General features: G+C 42.4%; 1 protein-coding gene across 8 annotated transcripts in view; it reads right to left on the bottom strand.

The window, feature by feature from the left end:
* Nucleotides 1–8,728: 8,728 nt before the first annotated feature.
* The window catches only part of LOC121554340 (EH domain-binding protein 1-like protein 1), a 66,204-nt gene continuing 57,247 nt past the window's right edge, over nucleotides 8,729–17,685 (bottom strand). For all 8 annotated transcript variants that reach the window (XM_041867874.2, XM_041867875.2, XM_041867876.2 and 5 more), the window contains 11 exons: nucleotides 16,987–17,077; nucleotides 16,579–16,745; nucleotides 16,381–16,429; nucleotides 14,931–15,452; nucleotides 14,779–14,830; nucleotides 12,803–12,849; nucleotides 12,548–12,659; nucleotides 12,147–12,246; nucleotides 11,965–12,038; nucleotides 10,922–11,036; nucleotides 8,729–10,157 (listed from right to left, as the gene is read on the bottom strand). In XM_041867874.2, the coding sequence (XP_041723808.1) occupies nucleotides 10,061–10,157; nucleotides 10,922–11,036; nucleotides 11,965–12,038; nucleotides 12,147–12,246; nucleotides 12,548–12,659; nucleotides 12,803–12,849; nucleotides 14,779–14,830; nucleotides 14,931–15,452; nucleotides 16,381–16,429; nucleotides 16,579–16,745; nucleotides 16,987–17,077 (1,426 nt within the window). In that variant the 3' untranslated portion in view covers nucleotides 8,729–10,060. The remainder of the gene's footprint in view (nucleotides 10,158–10,921; nucleotides 11,037–11,964; nucleotides 12,039–12,146; nucleotides 12,247–12,547; nucleotides 12,660–12,802; nucleotides 12,850–14,778; nucleotides 14,831–14,930; nucleotides 15,453–16,380; nucleotides 16,430–16,578; nucleotides 16,746–16,986; nucleotides 17,078–17,685) is intronic.

The raw sequence follows: 17,685 nt of genomic DNA, 5'->3' as shown, positions 1-17,685 counted from the left end.
TGTTCTCTCTGCTACCGCACGGCAAGCGGTACCGGAGTGCCAAGTCTAGGTCCAAAAGACTTCTCAACAGCTTCTACCCCCAAGCCATAAGACTCCTGAACAGCTAATCATGGCTACCCGGACTATTTGCACTGCCCCCCCCACCCCATCTTTTTACGCTGCTGCTATTCTGTTAATTATTTATGCATAGTCACTTTAACGCTACCCACATGTACATATTACTTCAACTACCTCAACTAGCCGGTGCCCCCGCACATTGACTCTCAGACTGTACCCCCCCTGTATATACAGTGGGGGAAAAAGTATTTAGTCAGCCACCAATTGTGCAAGTTCTCCCACTTAAAAAGATGAGAGAGGCCTGTAATTTTCATCATAGGTACACGTCAACTATGACAGACAAATTGAGAAAAAAAATCCAGAAAATCACATTGTAGGATTTTTAATGAATTTATTTGCAAATTATGGTGGAAAATAAGTATTTGGTCACCTACAAACAAGCAAGATTTCTGGCTCCCACAGACCTGTAACTTCTTCTTTAAGAGGCTCCTCTGTCCTCCACTCGTTACCTGTATTAATGGCACCTGTTTGAACTTGTTATCAGTATAAAAGACACCTGTCCACAACCTCAAACAGTCACACTCCAAACTCCACTATGGCCAAGACCAAAGAGCTGTCAAAGGACACCAGAAACAAAATTGTAGACCTGCACCAGGCTGGGAAGACTGAATCTGCAATAGGTAAGCAGCTTTGTTTGAAGAAATCAACTGTGGGAGCAATTATTAGGAAATGGAAGACATACAAGACCACTGATAATCTCCCTCAATCTGGGGCTCCACGCAAGATCTCACCTCGTGGGGTCAAAATGATCACAAGAACGGTGAGCAAAAATCCCAGAACCACACGGGGGGACCTAGTGACCTGCAGAGAGCTGGGACCAAAGTAACAAAGCCTACCATCAGTAACACACTATGCCGCCAGGGACTCAAATCCTGCAGTGCCAGACGTGTCCCCCTGCTTAAGCCAGTACATGTCCAGGCCCGTCTGAAGTTTGCTAGAGTGCATTTGGATGATCCAGAAGAGGATTGGGAGAATGTCATATGGTCAGATGAAACCAAAATAGAACTTTTTGGTAAAAACTCAACTCGTCGTGTTTGGAGGACAAAGAATGCTGAGTTGCATCCAAAGAACACCATACCTACTGTGAAGCATGGGGGTGGAAACATCATGCTTTGCGGCTGTTTTTCTGAAAAGGGACCAGGACGACTGATCCGTGTAAAGGAAAGAATGAATGGGGCCATGTATCGTGAGATTTTGAGTGAAAACCTCAGCAAGGGCATTGAAGATGAAACGTGGCTGGGTCTTTCAGCATGACAATGATCCCAAACACACCGCCCGGGCAACGAAGGAGTGGCTTCGTAAGAAGCATTTCAAGGTCCTGGAGTGGCCTAGCCAGTCTCCAGATCTCAACCCCATAGAAAATCTTTGGAGGGGAGTTGAAAGTCCGTGTTGCCCAGCGACAGCCCCAAAACATCACTGCTCTAGAGGAGATCTGCATGGAGGAATGGGCCAAAATACCAGCAACAGTGTGTGAAAACCTTGTGAAGACTTACAGAAAACGTTTGACCTGTGTCATTGCCAACAAAGGGTATATAACAAAGTATTGAGAAACGTTTGTTATTGACCAAATACTTATTTTCCACCATAATTTGCAAATAAATTCATTAAAAATCCTACAATGTGATTTTCTGGATTTTTTTTTCTCATTTTGTCTGTCATAGTTGACGTGTACCTATGATGAAAATGACAGGCCTCTCTCATCTTTTTAAGTGGGAGAACTTGCACAATTGGTGGCTGACTAAATACTTTTTTTTCCCCACTGTATAGCCTCCCTACTGTTATTTTATTTTACTTCTGCTCTTTTTTTCTCAACACTTTTTTGTTGTTGTTTTATTTTACTTTTCTATTAAAAAATAAATGCACTGTTGGTTAAGGGCTGTAAGTAAGCATTTCACTGTAATGTCTGCACCTGTTGTATTCGGCGCATGTGGCCAATAAAATTTGATTTGATTCCCAATGTCAAACCAGTTGCAGAACATTTCTAGAACATTACCAAAACTGAAATGAAATGTAACCATGTTTGAACTTTTAGGAAACTTTCTGTTAAAGGTGAAATATGCAAAAATCGCTCCGCCATTTCCTGGTTGCTAAAATTCAAATAGTTTGCCTTATTTCAGTTTATGTGACAAAACAAGCAGTCATTGTGTAGAGAATCATTGTACCATCCAAACCCTTGTGAAATAAATTATCCATAACCAAAAATGTTGTGTTTTCATCTGTTTGAAACTGGTGTACAAAACCGAAAGTAAAAGACGCAAATTAGAAAATTAAGAACGGGAAGCATAGAAATAGTGCACATAGAACAGATCTACCGCTTCTTGGACTTGCTTTCAATTAAAATTACAGATCTATAACTCACAATTCTATGTGAATTTGGTTGGGTTACCCAAAAAGTTACATATTGTAGCTTTAAAGTAACAAAATACCAAGAAAATAAAAAATGTTTGTCAAGTTCCTTAAATGTGCTGAGAATGTTCCAAAGCCAAGCAACTATCCTGCACCATTCCCAGAAAGTTGTGGGACGGTTGTATGCAAAATAACCATAGGACAACCACGCTCTCACCAAGCTCTAAGAAACATATGGTTCTCAGAACTTTGTGGGCTAGTTGCGTTATTCCTCAAATCCCATATACACAGAAGCAGGGAGGATAGGGTCCCGGTTTCTGGTACATGGGGTAATATAACTAATGTTTCTTATGTTGACAAAGCTTTGTGGCTATGGGGGACGTATGTGAGGAACACTGTGTAGCCAGACACACTCCATTTGTGCGGTTGGAGCCTGCTTCCTGAATGAGTAATCAAAATGAACAAACTATTAATTGTTTATAGGAACAAGATAACTTTTCTCACTTATACTCCCTCACTCTTTTTTAGTTTCAAATGCCGTACCAGTGGCCTCCATTACACCAAAGCTCTCTGTTCACTTTGAAAAAAATAAAATCTTAATAAACAAATGAAATACAAAAGGTTCTCTAGAGCTTGTTGAGTCTTTGTTTGCTTGTGAGGTCAGAGTGGTAGACAGAAAGGTACACCTTGGTCAGTAACTTACATAATTATTTGACCCAAGACAATAAGGGGTTACCCGGGGTTACAAGTTCTTGCATCAGGAGTGGGCAGTCCTGCTTTGTTCCCGAGATTCAATCTCTTTTCCTTTATCTAACAGGAAAACACATTACAACATGATCCAACACCCAACTTAATCAACATTCCTTTAATGGGATACTTCAGATTAACACAGTTTGTATTGTTGTTCCCCTAGAGTTCTAGGCCTACAGCTCTGTGCACTGGACTAACTAAATCCTCATGATGCCCATAGGCAATGCTAGGTCTGTTAGTGAGACTACCAATGAAGACCAACTCAGTGGAATGGAAATGAATTAGTAAAAACAACCGGAATGGAAATAGCATCCACACATTGGTTCACTGACACTGGCATTGGCTGTGATAATACTAAGTAGACGGTGTATGCCTATACTCACTAACACACCCGTTGCTGACAGGTATATAAAATCGAACACACAGCCATGCAATCTCCATAGACAAACATTGGCAGTAGAATGGCCTTACTGAAGAGCTCAGTGACTTTCAACATGGCACCGTCATGGGATGCCACCTTTCCAACAAGTCAGTTCGTCAAATTTCCCTGCTTGAGCTCCCCGGTCAACTGTAAGTGCTGTTATTGTGAAGTGGAAACGTCTAGGAGCAACAACGGCTCAGCCGCGAAGTGGTAGGCCACACAAGCTCACAGAACGGGACCGCCGAGTTCTGAAGCACGCAGCACGTAAAAATAATCTGTCCTCGGTTGCAACACTCCCTACCGAGTTCCAAACTGACTCTGGAAGCAACGTCAGCACAATAACTGTTCGTCGGGAGCTTCATGAAATGGGTTTCCATGGCTGAATAGCCGCACACAAGCCTAAGATCACCATGCGCAGTGCCAAGCGTTGGCTGGAGTGGTGTAAAGCTCGCCGCCATTGGACTCTGGAGCAGTGGAAACGCATTCTCTGGAGTGATGAATCACGCTTCACCATCTGGCAGCGTGACTGACAAATCTGGGTTTGGCGGATGCCAGGAGAACGATACCTGCCCGAATGTTTGGAGGAGGAATAACGGTCTGGGGCTGTTTTTCATGGTTCGGGCTAGGCCCCTTAGTTCCAGTGCAGGGAAATCTTAACGCTACAGCATACAATGCCATTCTAGACTATTCTGTGCTTCCGACTTTGTGGCAACAGTTTGTGGAAGGCCCTTTCCTGTTTCAGCATGACAATGCCCCCATGCACAAAGCGAGGTCCGTACAGAAATGGTTTGTCGAGATCGGTGTGTCCCCCTGCTTAAGCCAGTACATGTCCAGGCCCATCTGAAGTTTGCTAGAGTGCATTTGGATGATCCAGAAGAGGATTGGGAGAATGTCATATGGTCAGATGAAACCAAAATAGAACTTTTTGGTAAAAACTCAACTCGTCGTGTTTGGAGGACAAAGAATGCTGAGTTGCATCCAAAGAACACCATACCTACTGTGAAGCATGGGGGTGGAAACATCATGCTTTGCGGCTGTTTTTCTGAAAAGGGACCAGGACGACTGATCCGTGTAAAGGAAAGAATGAATGGGGCCATGTATCGTGAGATTTTGAGTGAAAACCTCAGCAAGGGCATTGAAGATGAAACGTGGCTGGGTCTTTCAGCATGACAATGATCCCAAACACACCGCCCGGGCAACGAAGGAGTGGCTTCGTAAGAAGCATTTCAAGGTCCTGGAGTGGCCTAGCCAGTCTCCAGATCTCAACCCCATAGAAAATCTTTGGAGGGAGTTGAAAGTCCGTGTTGCCCAGCGACAGCCCCAAAACATCACTGCTCTAGAGGAGATCTGCATGGAGGAATGGGCCAAAATACCAGCAACAGTGTGTGAAAACCTTGTGAAGACTTACAGAAAACGTTTGACCTGTGTCATTGCCAACAAAGGGTATATAACAAAGTATTGAGAAACGTTTGTTATTGACCAAATACTTATTTTCCACCATAATTTGCAAATAAATTCATTAAAATCCTACAATGTGATTTTCTGGATTTTTTTTCTCATTTTGTCTGTCATAGTTGACGTGTACCTATGATGAAAATGACAGGCCTCTCTCATCTTTTTAAGTGGGAGAACTTGCACAATTGGTGGCTGACTAAATACTTTTTTTCCCCACTGTATAGCCTCCCTACTGTTATTTTATTTTACTTCTGCTCTTTTTTTCTCAACACTTTTTTGTTGTTGTTTTATTTTACTTTTCTATTAAAAAATAAATGCACTGTTGGTTAAGGGCTGTAAGTAAGCATTTCACTGTAATGTCTGCACCTGTTGTATTCGGCGCATGTGGCCAATAAAATTTGATTTGATTCCCAATGTCAAACCAGTTGCAGAACATTTCTAGAACATTACCAAAACTGAAATGAAATGTAACCATGTTTGAACTTTTAGGAAACTTTCTGTTAAAGGTGAAATATGCAAAAATCGCTCCGCCATTTCCTGGTTGCTAAAATTCAAATAGTTTGCCTTATTTCAGTTTATGTGACAAAACAAGCAGTCATTGTGTAGAGAATCATTGTACCATCCAAACCCTTGTGAAATAAATTATCCATAACCAAAAATGTTGTGTTTTCATCTGTTTGAAACTGGTGTACAAAACCGAAAGTAAAAGACGCAAATTAGAAAATTAAGAACGGGAAGCATAGAAATAGTGCACATAGAACAGATCTACCGCTTCTTGGACTTGCTTTCAATTAAAATTACAGATCTATAACTCACAATTCTATGTGAATTTGGTTGGGTTACCCAAAAAGTTACATATTGTAGCTTTAAAGTAACAAAATACCAAGAAAATAAAAAATGTTTGTCAAGTTCCTTAAATGTGCTGAGAATGTTCCAAAGCCAAGCAACTATCCTGCACCATTCCCAGAAAGTTGTGGGACGGTTGTATGCAAAATAACCATAGGACAACCACGCTCTCACCAAGCTCTAAGAAACATATGGTTCTCAGAACTTTGTGGGCTAGTTGCGTTATTCCTCAAATCCCATATACACAGAAGCAGGGAGGATAGGGTCCCGGTTTCTGGTACATGGGGTAATATAACTAATGTTTCTTATGTTGACAAAGCTTTGTGGCTATGGGGGACGTATGTGAGGAACACTGTGTAGCCAGACACACTCCATTTGTGCGGTTGGAGCCTGCTTCCTGAATGAGTAATCAAAATGAACAAACTATTAATTGTTTATAGGAACAAGATAACTTTTCTCACTTATACTCCCTCACTCTTTTTTAGTTTCAAATGCCGTACCAGTGGCCTCCATTACACCAAAGCTCTCTGTTCACTTTGAAAAAAATAAAATCTTAATAAACAAATGAAATACAAAAGGTTCTCTAGAGCTTGTTGAGTCTTTGTTTGCTTGTGAGGTCAGAGTGGTAGACAGAAAGGTACACCTTGGTCAGTAACTTACATAATTATTTGACCCAAGACAATAAGGGGTTACCCGGGGTTACAAGTTCTTGCATCAGGAGTGGGCAGTCCTGCTTTGTTCCCGAGATTCAATCTCTTTTCCTTTATCTAACAGGAAAACACATTACAACATGATCCAACACCCAACTTAATCAACATTCCTTTAATGGGATACTTCAGATTAACACAGTTTGTATTGTTGTTCCCCTAGAGTTCTAGGCCTACAGCTCTGTGCACTGGACTAACTAAATCCTCATGATGCCCATAGGCAATGCTAGGTCTGTTAGTGAGACTACCAATGAAGACCAACTCAGTGGAATGGAAATGAATTAGTAAAAACAACCGGAATGGAAATAGCATCCACACATTGGTTCACTGACACTGGCATTGGCTGTGATAATACTAAGTAGACGGTGTATGCCTATACTCACTAACACACCCGTTGCTGACAGGTATATAAAATCGAACACACAGCCATGCAATCTCCATAGACAAACATTGGCAGTAGAATGGCCTTACTGAAGAGCTCAGTGACTTTCAACATGGCACCGTCATGGGATGCCACCTTTCCAACAAGTCAGTTCGTCAAATTTCCCTGCTTGAGCTCCCCGGTCAACTGTAAGTGCTGTTATTGTGAAGTGGAAACGTCTAGGAGCAACAACGGCTCAGCCGCGAAGTGGTAGGCCACACAAGCTCACAGAACGGGACCGCCGAGTTCTGAAGCACGCAGCACGTAAAAATAATCTGTCCTCGGTTGCAACACTCCCTACCGAGTTCCAAACTGACTCTGGAAGCAACGTCAGCACAATAACTGTTCGTCGGGAGCTTCATGAAATGGGTTTCCATGGCTGAATAGCCGCACACAAGCCTAAGATCACCATGCGCAGTGCCAAGCGTTGGCTGGAGTGGTGTAAAGCTCGCCGCCATTGGACTCTGGAGCAGTGGAAACGCATTCTCTGGAGTGATGAATCACGCTTCACCATCTGGCAGCGTGACTGACAAATCTGGGTTTGGCGGATGCCAGGAGAACGATACCTGCCCGAATGTTTGGAGGAGGAATAACGGTCTGGGGCTGTTTTTCATGGTTCGGGCTAGGCCCCTTAGTTCCAGTGCAGGGAAATCTTAACGCTACAGCATACAATGCCATTCTAGACTATTCTGTGCTTCCGACTTTGTGGCAACAGTTTGTGGAAGGCCCTTTCCTGTTTCAGCATGACAATGCCCCCATGCACAAAGCGAGGTCCGTACAGAAATGGTTTGTCGAGATCGGTGTGGAAGAACTTGACTGGCCTGCACAGAGCCCTGACCTCAACCCCATCGAACACCTTTGGGATGAATTGGAACACCAACTGCGAGTCAGGCCTAATCGCCCAACTAAATGGAAGCAAGTCCCCGCAGCAATGTTCCAACATCTAGTGGAAAGCCTTCCCAGAAAAGTGGAGGCTGTTATAGGAGCAAAGGGGGAACCAACTCCATATTAATGCCCATCATTTTGGAATGAGATGTTCACATACTTTTCGCTATGTAGTACATGTATCTACCTGTAAGGTAGATAAGTGTAAGGATTCATTAATGATTTCCATATAAAAACTAACATTAAATAGACGCATTGTGGTTTCTTAGAGTGATCCAAAATAGCTTTTATTCTCCAAACTTTACAAATAGTGCAAATGTACGTAACATTAAAACAAAAAAAACATCCCCAAAAAGCTATTTCAGAAAACTAAAAGCAAATTTCTCAAACTCACACAGGGCAGGGGATGGTAATCATTACCACAGTAACTAATGACAGTAGGGCAGAGGGGGCACAGACTGAAACACAAGTTCAAACACTTCAATGTCTAAAACAAACCTTCACTCAGTCAAATGGCACCCCAAATTACTCAGGACAGAATCTCGTTTTTACTCTGTTATGTAGTTCCTTCCACTGAAATAGAAACGCCTGCACTCATGAGAACTTATCGTAACCCAGAGTGTAGCGCAGCAGAGGTCAAGCGAATATCAACCTCTGGTCCAGTCTTGGCCAATAATAGTAATACTGCAGTAATGAAGTGCTGGAGTTTGAATCTTAGAATATCTTTTTGCAAAAGTAAAGTGTATTTTTTAGACCTTGTTAGCTTATGAGGGTTATTTGTTAACTGCATACACTTTTGCACATTACATCTTCTGTAATAACCATGTGCATAAGACTATAGTAATTGATAGTGGTGAGGTAAAGATGGAAATACTACAAAACATGCATTTGCCTGATGTTTTCTGTTTGAATATTGCTGTTCTCTAGTATTTTAGATAATCTTGAAATGTATCATTTTCAGACTCCACAGCTTCTACATCAATTAATTTAACTCATAAAACAACAAAACCCAATCAATGGAAAACAAGACATTGCAAGACTAATGTCACAAACAGTAACTAAACTCAAACTCACTGCATAAACATATGCGAACTGGGAACAAAGTTCATACTTCCGGTTTTGTTCTTTCAGACACCGAGCTGTAGTATACGGTACTAGCTACCGTATAGTATAGACTCCCGTCCTTCTCCCTTTCCTCCGAAATCTCCCACTCTGGTTGAGTGTTGGAGCACTGCAAGTAAACATTTAACATCTTCAATCCCAAGACCTTGTCAACAATGTCAGTTTTCTTCTTTCCTCAACATCCACAGCGATAAACAATCAGACAACAGATGTTTGCTGTGTGTTGTCTGCACAGTGCAAGACAACATACTGCAAGAAATAAGAAAGATCCTTTTGGCATTATTTGTTTGGCACAAGTTGAGTACTAAACTTCCCATCTCTCCATTGTAATTGGCAATAAATCAGACTGCTCCTGTCAGTTTCATGTAACTGTAGGTGAAGACGGGTGAATCAATCTACCTGCTGCATGGGCCTAAAGTAGGTCTTTGGTATACATAGTGACTGGAGCCCTGTCCCGTCCATAATATGCCATTCAGTGGAAAATACCTTTTATAAGTAACCCATTATACAATACACTACTGTAACAGATTCTACAGTAAGGCAACTATCTGGTGATAAGTTAGTTAGGGATATGTCTTTGTGACCTTAAGTTAATACACAAAATAAAGCCATACAGTCATAGATTGCACACACAATGACACGCATCAACGCACACATTCACACGCACAAACACAGGTACACAAACACTATGCATCCATATAGAAACATATGCGACAAGAAAAACACTTCAATCCAATCAAAACACAATCTGAAGAGCAAAGTGACTGATGATAACCAGTCATAGGTTGGATTGAGGCTCAATCATATCATGGAGAAAGGGGTGGGGCGAACATCGTTTTACGTCCTCTTAGTGCAGTCACTTAACACAGTTCTCAGTCTCTTCCATGCAGTGTGGATGTCATGAACCACACACATACATCATCAATCCCAAAGCGCACCCAGGTGACCTTCCACTGGGCTGCCTGGTTCAGGTGTGTCCGACGCCAGGCCTTACTGCAGCACACACTTCTCCTGCTTGCTCTTCTTGCTGTACTTCTTGCGCCTCTGCTCCAGGCCTCTCTCCAGCCTCTCGTCCTCCTCCAGAGCCCTAGGCGCAGAGAACAGGGAGAGAGACCTGCTAGAACAGTAGCCTCATAGTAAATAGTCCCTCTCTCAGACTTAGGTTCAACTGTGTGGCAGTGGAAGACAAAACTCACAAAGACACCTGATATCTCATTCACCCCTTAGCATCCTGTCAAACCATATATTAACAGATGATTACACCCATGGTTTATGTGTAACAGAGCGTGTAAAGTGTTTGCTGTGTCTGTTCAGCATGTATGACTCAGCTGGGCCATGGGATGCGTCCCAAATGGCACCCTATTCCCTATATAGTACACTACTTTTGACCAGGGGCCATTTGGCCTCTAGTCAAAAGTAGTGCATTATTTGGGCAGGGATCATCAATTAGATTCAGCTGCGGGACGATTTTTGTCTTGAGCAGATGGTTGGGCCAGAACATGATTTCAAATAATTTGTAGACTGCAAATTAACCCGCAAGAAGCCCAAACAGATATAATATTTGACTAAAACATAATAATTTCAAACCTTGCTTACATTTGTATATGATCACGTGTCTCTCTATTATGAGTGGAAATACTTGGGAACAGATTTCCAAAATTAAAATAACTTGCAGCTGATTTCCTGGTGTTTTTACAATCTTTTATGTCCAACAATGAAAATAAATAAATAAATGTTGTTGTTTTTTTTTGCTCAGAAAACTTGAGGGGCCAAATAAAACAACCCGCAGGCTAAATTCGGTCAACTGGTCACCAGTTGCGGAACCCTGATATGCAGACGTGGCTGTCTCACCCTCTCTCCTTGGCGTCCATGTCGTGGACCAGCTCGTCCCTCAGGTTGACCAGAGACACCAGCTCCTGCAGTAGCAGCTGCTCCCTGTGCTTATGAGCAGCTGTCTTCTGCCACTCTGGAGGACAGAAAAAAGGGAGTGGGAGGGAGAGAGGGAGCGGAAGATAGGGAAAGAGTGATACGGGATTGAGGGTGATACAGAGTAGAGAAGACAGTTGTTGCTTTGCCAATGTGCACTTGAGTTCCATGACCACCTTTTTCTTGCAATGGTCTTTTTACATTTTTTCCCCTTGTTCTAATAATATTCTAATTTCGTGTGAAACAAAAATCCCCTGTAGTTTAATTTTAAACTTCTCTTTAAAGATCTATAACCTAATGATGAAACTGGAAGTTAATAAAGGATTCAGATAAATAATGACATTAAAGAAAGGATCACTTCCTCAAACCAACTAGTGGGCAGATACCACTTGGCACAGTTGGCAGAACTAGCGCGAGTCAATCACGCCCAAAGCTTACTGCCATATGCAACAACACACTTTAGATTTCCTTTGCAGACTTAAAGCTAGAATTCTTAGTTGCTACATCCATTTTTGGACTTATAAATTAATGATATATACCCATTGATTCTTGAAGAATATAACTTATAAATGCCTCGTGAGCTTAGCTCAACGGTCGTACCCCATAAGCTTGTTTTACTCCAATGTTTGTAAACAACATAAATGTAAACAAACACTGTAAAGCCTAAAACATGGTTAAAACTATACATTTGATATCATGGATGGTCAGTCATTGCATAAATAGCCCTGTCTATGAATTTGAGAGTGGTTACGTTTATCCAGCCCCATCCCTTAGCTTTTTAGCGAAACGGGCGGGGAAAAGAAACGTTGTTATTGTTTCAATTAAGGATTCTAGCTTTAAGACAGATTTTTGCTATTGTATGTTTTGGATGTCACTATGACCATAACTGACCACAGTAGTGAGCTGTACTGCAGAAAATAGTTGAATCATGGATCTTGTAGTTCAGTATATTGGTACTGTAGTTTTACCTTCAGTAGCCATCATGTCTCTCAGTTCTCGGTTCAGCATCTCAAACCTTGTTTCCAGGTTCTGCTCTTCTTGTCTGTGGAGCAGAATTACTTTTGGTTAGATCAATGTAATGTATCTATAATATGTCAGCGTTGTTTAAAGCACTAACGGTAGAGAACACAGTGGGGATGGTGGATCTTACAGTAGCTGTAGTTGGTCTTGTCTCCTGATGAGGGCGTTCTTCTTGTTGACAAGAGTGAACCACTCCTGAATCAGCTTCTCCTCCTGCATCTTGTCACTACCTACATGTACGGAGACAGAGAGGGCATCATTATAAAGAGAAGCTTTGAAAATACTGAAAGCCTTTATTCAAGGGTATTTTTCTTTCTCTTTCTTCATCCCCCTCCTCCCTCCACCCCCCACCTATAATAATAATATGCCATTTAGCAGACGCTTTTATCCAAAGCGACTTACAGTCATGCGTGCATACATTTCTTTTTTTTGTTTCTTTTTTTTTTGTGTATGGGTGATCCCGGGGATCGAACCCACTATCCTGGCGTTACAAGCACCGTGCTCTACCAGCTGAGCTACAGAGGACCACACCTGACTCCATCAGTCGCCGTAGTCTCCTTTCCACGATGTCTGCCCTGCTGTCAATGTGCTTCTGTTCCGCCTCTAGGGCCTTCATTTCGCTCAGTGCATACTGGCTGGCGTCCTGGACGCACACACACACACACACACACACACGCACACACACACACAGAATGATACTTCTTTCATATACAGAACATTGGTATTTCCTTGATGCACGTAAGTGTTTATGACAGCGGCAGGCAGGGATTTGTGAACGTGACAGACCTGGCACTCCTCCTCAGCCGATCGTCCTTCTTCACCAGCTTCCCCTTCTATATGAAAAATACACACAAACACTACGTAAAGAAATACATAGGAACATAATGCAGTAGCTCCACTGAGCAATTGCTGGACGAGCATTAAAGTGGCAAACTAAACTGTGATGACAAGAGGCAATTAGCATAATTTGATAGGCCAAGGACTGATCCTAACGACAGGAAACCATCAAAGTAATTAGAGTGAGTGAAGCCAATGCTCAGGGGATGGATGAGTCAAGTACAGCAAAGAAAACTGTGATGACTTGTGTCTGTACTCTCTTGCTCTCCTATCCACTGCACCTCTGATGGGTGTTGTGCAATCAAAGTTCCTGGGAAACTGGAGACTCAGTAAGTCAGTGTGGGGGTAAACTCCGATCACATCATACAAAATCAATATACTGTACATCGTGGTCAAAGGTTTTGAGAATGACACAAGTATTGGTCTTCACAAAGTTTGCTGTTTCAGTGTTATGAGATATTTTTGTCAGATGTTACTATGGTATACTGAAGTATAATTACAAGCATTCCATAAGTGTCAAAGGCTTTTATTGACATTAAGTTTATGCAAAGAGTCAATATTTTCAGTGTTGACCCTTCTTTTTCAAGACCTCTGCAATCCGCCCTGGCATGCTGTCAATTAACTTCTGGGCCACATCCTGACTGATGGCAGCCCATTCTTGCATAATCAATGCTTGGAGTTTGTCAGAATTTGTGGGTTTTTGTTTGTCCACCTGCCTCTTGAGGATCGACCACAAGTTCTCAATGGTATTAAGGTCTGGGGAGTTTCCTGGCCATGGACCCAACATTTCGATGTTTTGTTCCCCGAGCCACTTAGTTATCACTTTTGCCTTATGGCAAGGTGCTCCATCATCCTGGAAAAGGCCATTGGTCGTCACCAAACTGTTCTTGGAATGTTGGTACCATTCTTTATTCATGGCTGTGTTCTTAGGCAAAATTGTGACTAAGCCCACTCCCTTGGCTGAGAAGCAACCCCACACATGAATGGTCTCAGGATGCTTTACTGTTGGCATGATACAGGACTGATGGTAGCGCTCATCTTGTCTTCTCCGGACAAGGTGTTTTCCGAATGCCCCAAACAATCGGAAAGGTGATTCATCAGAGAAAATGACTTTACCCCAGTCCTCAGCAGTCCAATCCCTGTACCTTTTGCAGAATATCAGTCTGTCCCTGATGTTTTTCCTGGAGAGAAGTGGCTTCTTTGCTGCCCTTCTTGACACCAGGCCAACCTCCAAAAATCTTCGCCTCACTGTGCGTGCAGATTCACTCACACCTGCCTGCTGCCATTCCTGAGCAAGCTCTGCACTGGTGGTGCCCCGATCCCGCAGCTGAATCAACTTTAGGAGACGGTCCTGGCGCTTGCTGGACTTTCTTGGGCGCCCTGATGCCTTCTTCACAACAATTGAACCTCTCTCCTTGAAGTTCTTGATGATCCGATAAATGGTTGATTTAGGTGCAATCTTACTAGCAGCAATATCCTTGCCTGTGAATCCCTTTTTGTGCAAAGCAATGATGACGGCACGTGTTTCCTTGCAGGTAACCATGGTTAACAGTGGAAGAACAATGATTTCAAGCACCACCCTCCTTTTAAAGCTTCCAGTCTGTTATTCTAACTCAATCAGCATGACAGAGTGATCTCCAGCTTTGTCCTCGGCAACACTCTCACCTGTGTTAATGAGAGAATCACTGACATAATGGCAGCTGGTCCTTTTGTGGCAGGGCTGAAATGCAGTGGAAATGTTTTTTGGGGGATTAAGTTCATTTTCATGGCAAAGAGGGACTTTGCAATTAATTGCAATTCATCTGATCACTCTTCATGACATTCTGGAGTATATGCAAATTGCCATCATCAAAACTGAGGCAGCAGACTTTGTGAAAATTAGTATTTGTGTCATTCTCAAAACTTTTGACCACGACTGTAGGTACCGGTTTCTGATTTCCTTCGGGCAGCTCCATCCTCTTCCTGACCTGTAGCAACCTGTAAATACAACAAAGGAATCACTCACAGAGATGGAGAACGAGAGATAGCAGAAAGTGGAGAGAGAGAGAGAGAGAGAGAAAGATCATAGGCCGCTTACCTCGGTTGAGTCGGCCTCGTCTATTGACCTGCGTTGCGACCGCCGCTTCTTAACCAGATCTGCATCCTTTAGGTGGGAGAACCCAGACTTGGCAGATAAGAAGTGTGTCCTGGGGGGTGCGACGGGGGCCTGGGCCCCTCCTGCTGCCCCTGCAGCCTGCGGCCGCTTGGTTCTAGGGGGCGGGACCACATCCCCATTGGTGCCCCCCTTAGTGTCACTATAGGCCTCCTTCTCCGCAGCGCCCCCATTGGTCTCCATTGTGAGGGCCTCATCTTGGATCCGTTGACAGTAGCGTGCAGCGGCCTCCGGGTCGGGGCCCTCCCTGCTCTCCCCGGCCACACCGTAGCTGGACTCGCTGCTGTCCGCCTCGATGTGCAGCACACTCAGCTCCTGGCCCAAGAAGTAGGTGCGGATCTGGTTGAGGTAGGTCATGACGATGAGGCGGTCAGGCACGGCCAGGAGGACCATGTCTGAGGGCTCCATCAGCCGAGAGATGCCCAGCGCAGCAAAGCCGTCGAAAGCCTGGGGGTTAAAGAGGAGATGGGGTGGATGGGTAAATTGCAGTAGTACTTAAGTAAAAATACTTTAAGGTACTACTTAAGTACTTTTTGGGGGGTATCTGTACTTTACTATTTATATTTTTGACAACTTTAACTTTTTCTCCACTACATTCCTAAAGAAAATAATGTACATTTTACTCCATACATTTTCTCTGACACCCAAAAGTACTCGTTACATTTAGATTGCTTAGCAGGACAGAAACATTTACCAATTCACACACTTATCAAGAGAACATCCCTGGTCATCCCTACTGCCTCTGATCTGGCGGACTCACTAAACACATATGCTTCGTTTGTAAATTATGTCTGAGTGTTGGAGTGTGCCCCTGGCTATATAAAATAATAAAACAAGAAAATCATGCCGTCTGGTTTGCTTAATATAAGAAATTATTTATACTTTTACTTTTGAGACTTAACCTGTAATGTATACATGAATTCTGATTATTTCCAGGAATACACAATATCCTGAAATACATGTAAATATCTTTGTTAGAAATAATACTATATTTCCCTTGACGGAGTGATGCTGAATGTAAAAAATGGCTCAACTTATCCGACTTGCCCCTACAGTAAATGCACTCAGTAAATGCACTACAGTAAATGCACTTGCCCCTACAGTAAATACAGTAAATGTAAGTACTGTATATTTAAAACCAAATACTTTTACTCAAGTACTATTTTACTGGGTGACTTTCCCTTTTACTTGAGTCATTTTCTATTAAAGTATCTTTATTTTTACTCAAGTATGACAATTGGGTACTTTTTCCACCACTGGTAAAATGTTCAGGTGCTAAACACTTCATGATAAAATTAAAGGTGTAGCAAATGATGGGTTAGCACATTATACTCTGACTGATTATCACATGACGAAATAACATGAGGGAAATCACCTTCTTGTTGTTGCGCTTGATGTCATAAGGGTCCAGCATCTCAAAGTTTCTAAGCAGCGAAGAGAGAGAAAATCGATACACAAGAACAGGAAACAAGTTAACACAAAAATTATGATGATGTCATTTTCAAAGGTTAAAGAAACCATAACATAATGCCTGCTCATGTTTTTGTCTAAGTGCTCCACAGAGGGTACCTACATCCTGTCCGGGTGGAAGTGGTGTAGAAGGGCACAGAAGGCCAGGCCGTTCCTCCAGGATGTGCTGAAGTTAGTGATCTTGACCCCCTTGTGTTCTTTGGTGGCCTCCTGACACCACTCCAGTAGTGACTGGCTGGAGGTGACCAGGCCAGGACTGGCCATGAGGCCCTAAAACAACAAATGGCATCAGATATAATTGGTCAATTCAGAGTTAAATCGAAGTGGCACTTCATTTTATGGTATAGAAATGACCAGGTTTCACACAGTGATAACCTAAAAACAAGTGTTGTTTTGTCGTTACAAAATTGACAGTTATGATGGTGGTTAGGAGTCAACATTTCATAAGTCAACGATGACACAAAATGGATGTTGAAGGATTGGTCAACTGATAAGACTATAAATAGCGTACTTCTGGAGAAGCAGCACTGTCTTGACCCATTTCCTGAGAGTTTGCAGGTCTGCGTTTAGGCGTTGTTGGCTCCTCTGCTGCCTCCTGCTGACTAAAAAGATAAAGACAGGGATTTAATATGACCTGACTACACAGCAACTGAATGTTATACTCTGGATTTTTTGTTCAAACAGTTTAGTAGCAACACATTTAAAACAACGGTAATGGATTAAATATATGGCATTTTCTCAATCAGTTAATTTTCATACAAGCGTAGTAGTAGTAGTAGAATTATCAACAACTAGGGGAGGGTGTGGTAAGTTGAGCTAAAGGGGTATGTTGACTCACCCTGGTTTCTAATAATTTGACCAAATATTTAGGAAGAGGTCATGTACAGTTGAAGTCGGAAGTTTACATACACCTTTGCCAAATACATTTAAACTCAGTTTTTCACAATTCCTGACATTTAATCCTAGTAAAAATTCCCTGTTTTAGGTCAGTTAGGATCACCACTTTATTTTAAGAATGTGAAATGTCAGAATAATAGTAGAGAGAATGATTTATTTAAGCTTTTATTTATTTCATCACATTCCCAGTGGGTCAGAAGTTTACATACACTATATTAGTATTTGGTAGCATTGCCTTTAAATTGTTTAACTTGGGTCAAACGTTTCGGGTAGCCTTCCACAAGCTTCCCACAATAAGTTGGGTGAATTTTGG

Source organism: Coregonus clupeaformis, unplaced genomic scaffold (assembly GCF_020615455.1).
Source record: "Coregonus clupeaformis isolate EN_2021a unplaced genomic scaffold, ASM2061545v1 scaf0687, whole genome shotgun sequence".
Taxonomy (NCBI): domain Eukaryota; kingdom Metazoa; phylum Chordata; class Actinopteri; order Salmoniformes; family Salmonidae; genus Coregonus; species Coregonus clupeaformis.
Note: the sequence above shows the minus strand (reverse complement) of the source record. Positions and strands in the feature narration are given on the sequence as shown.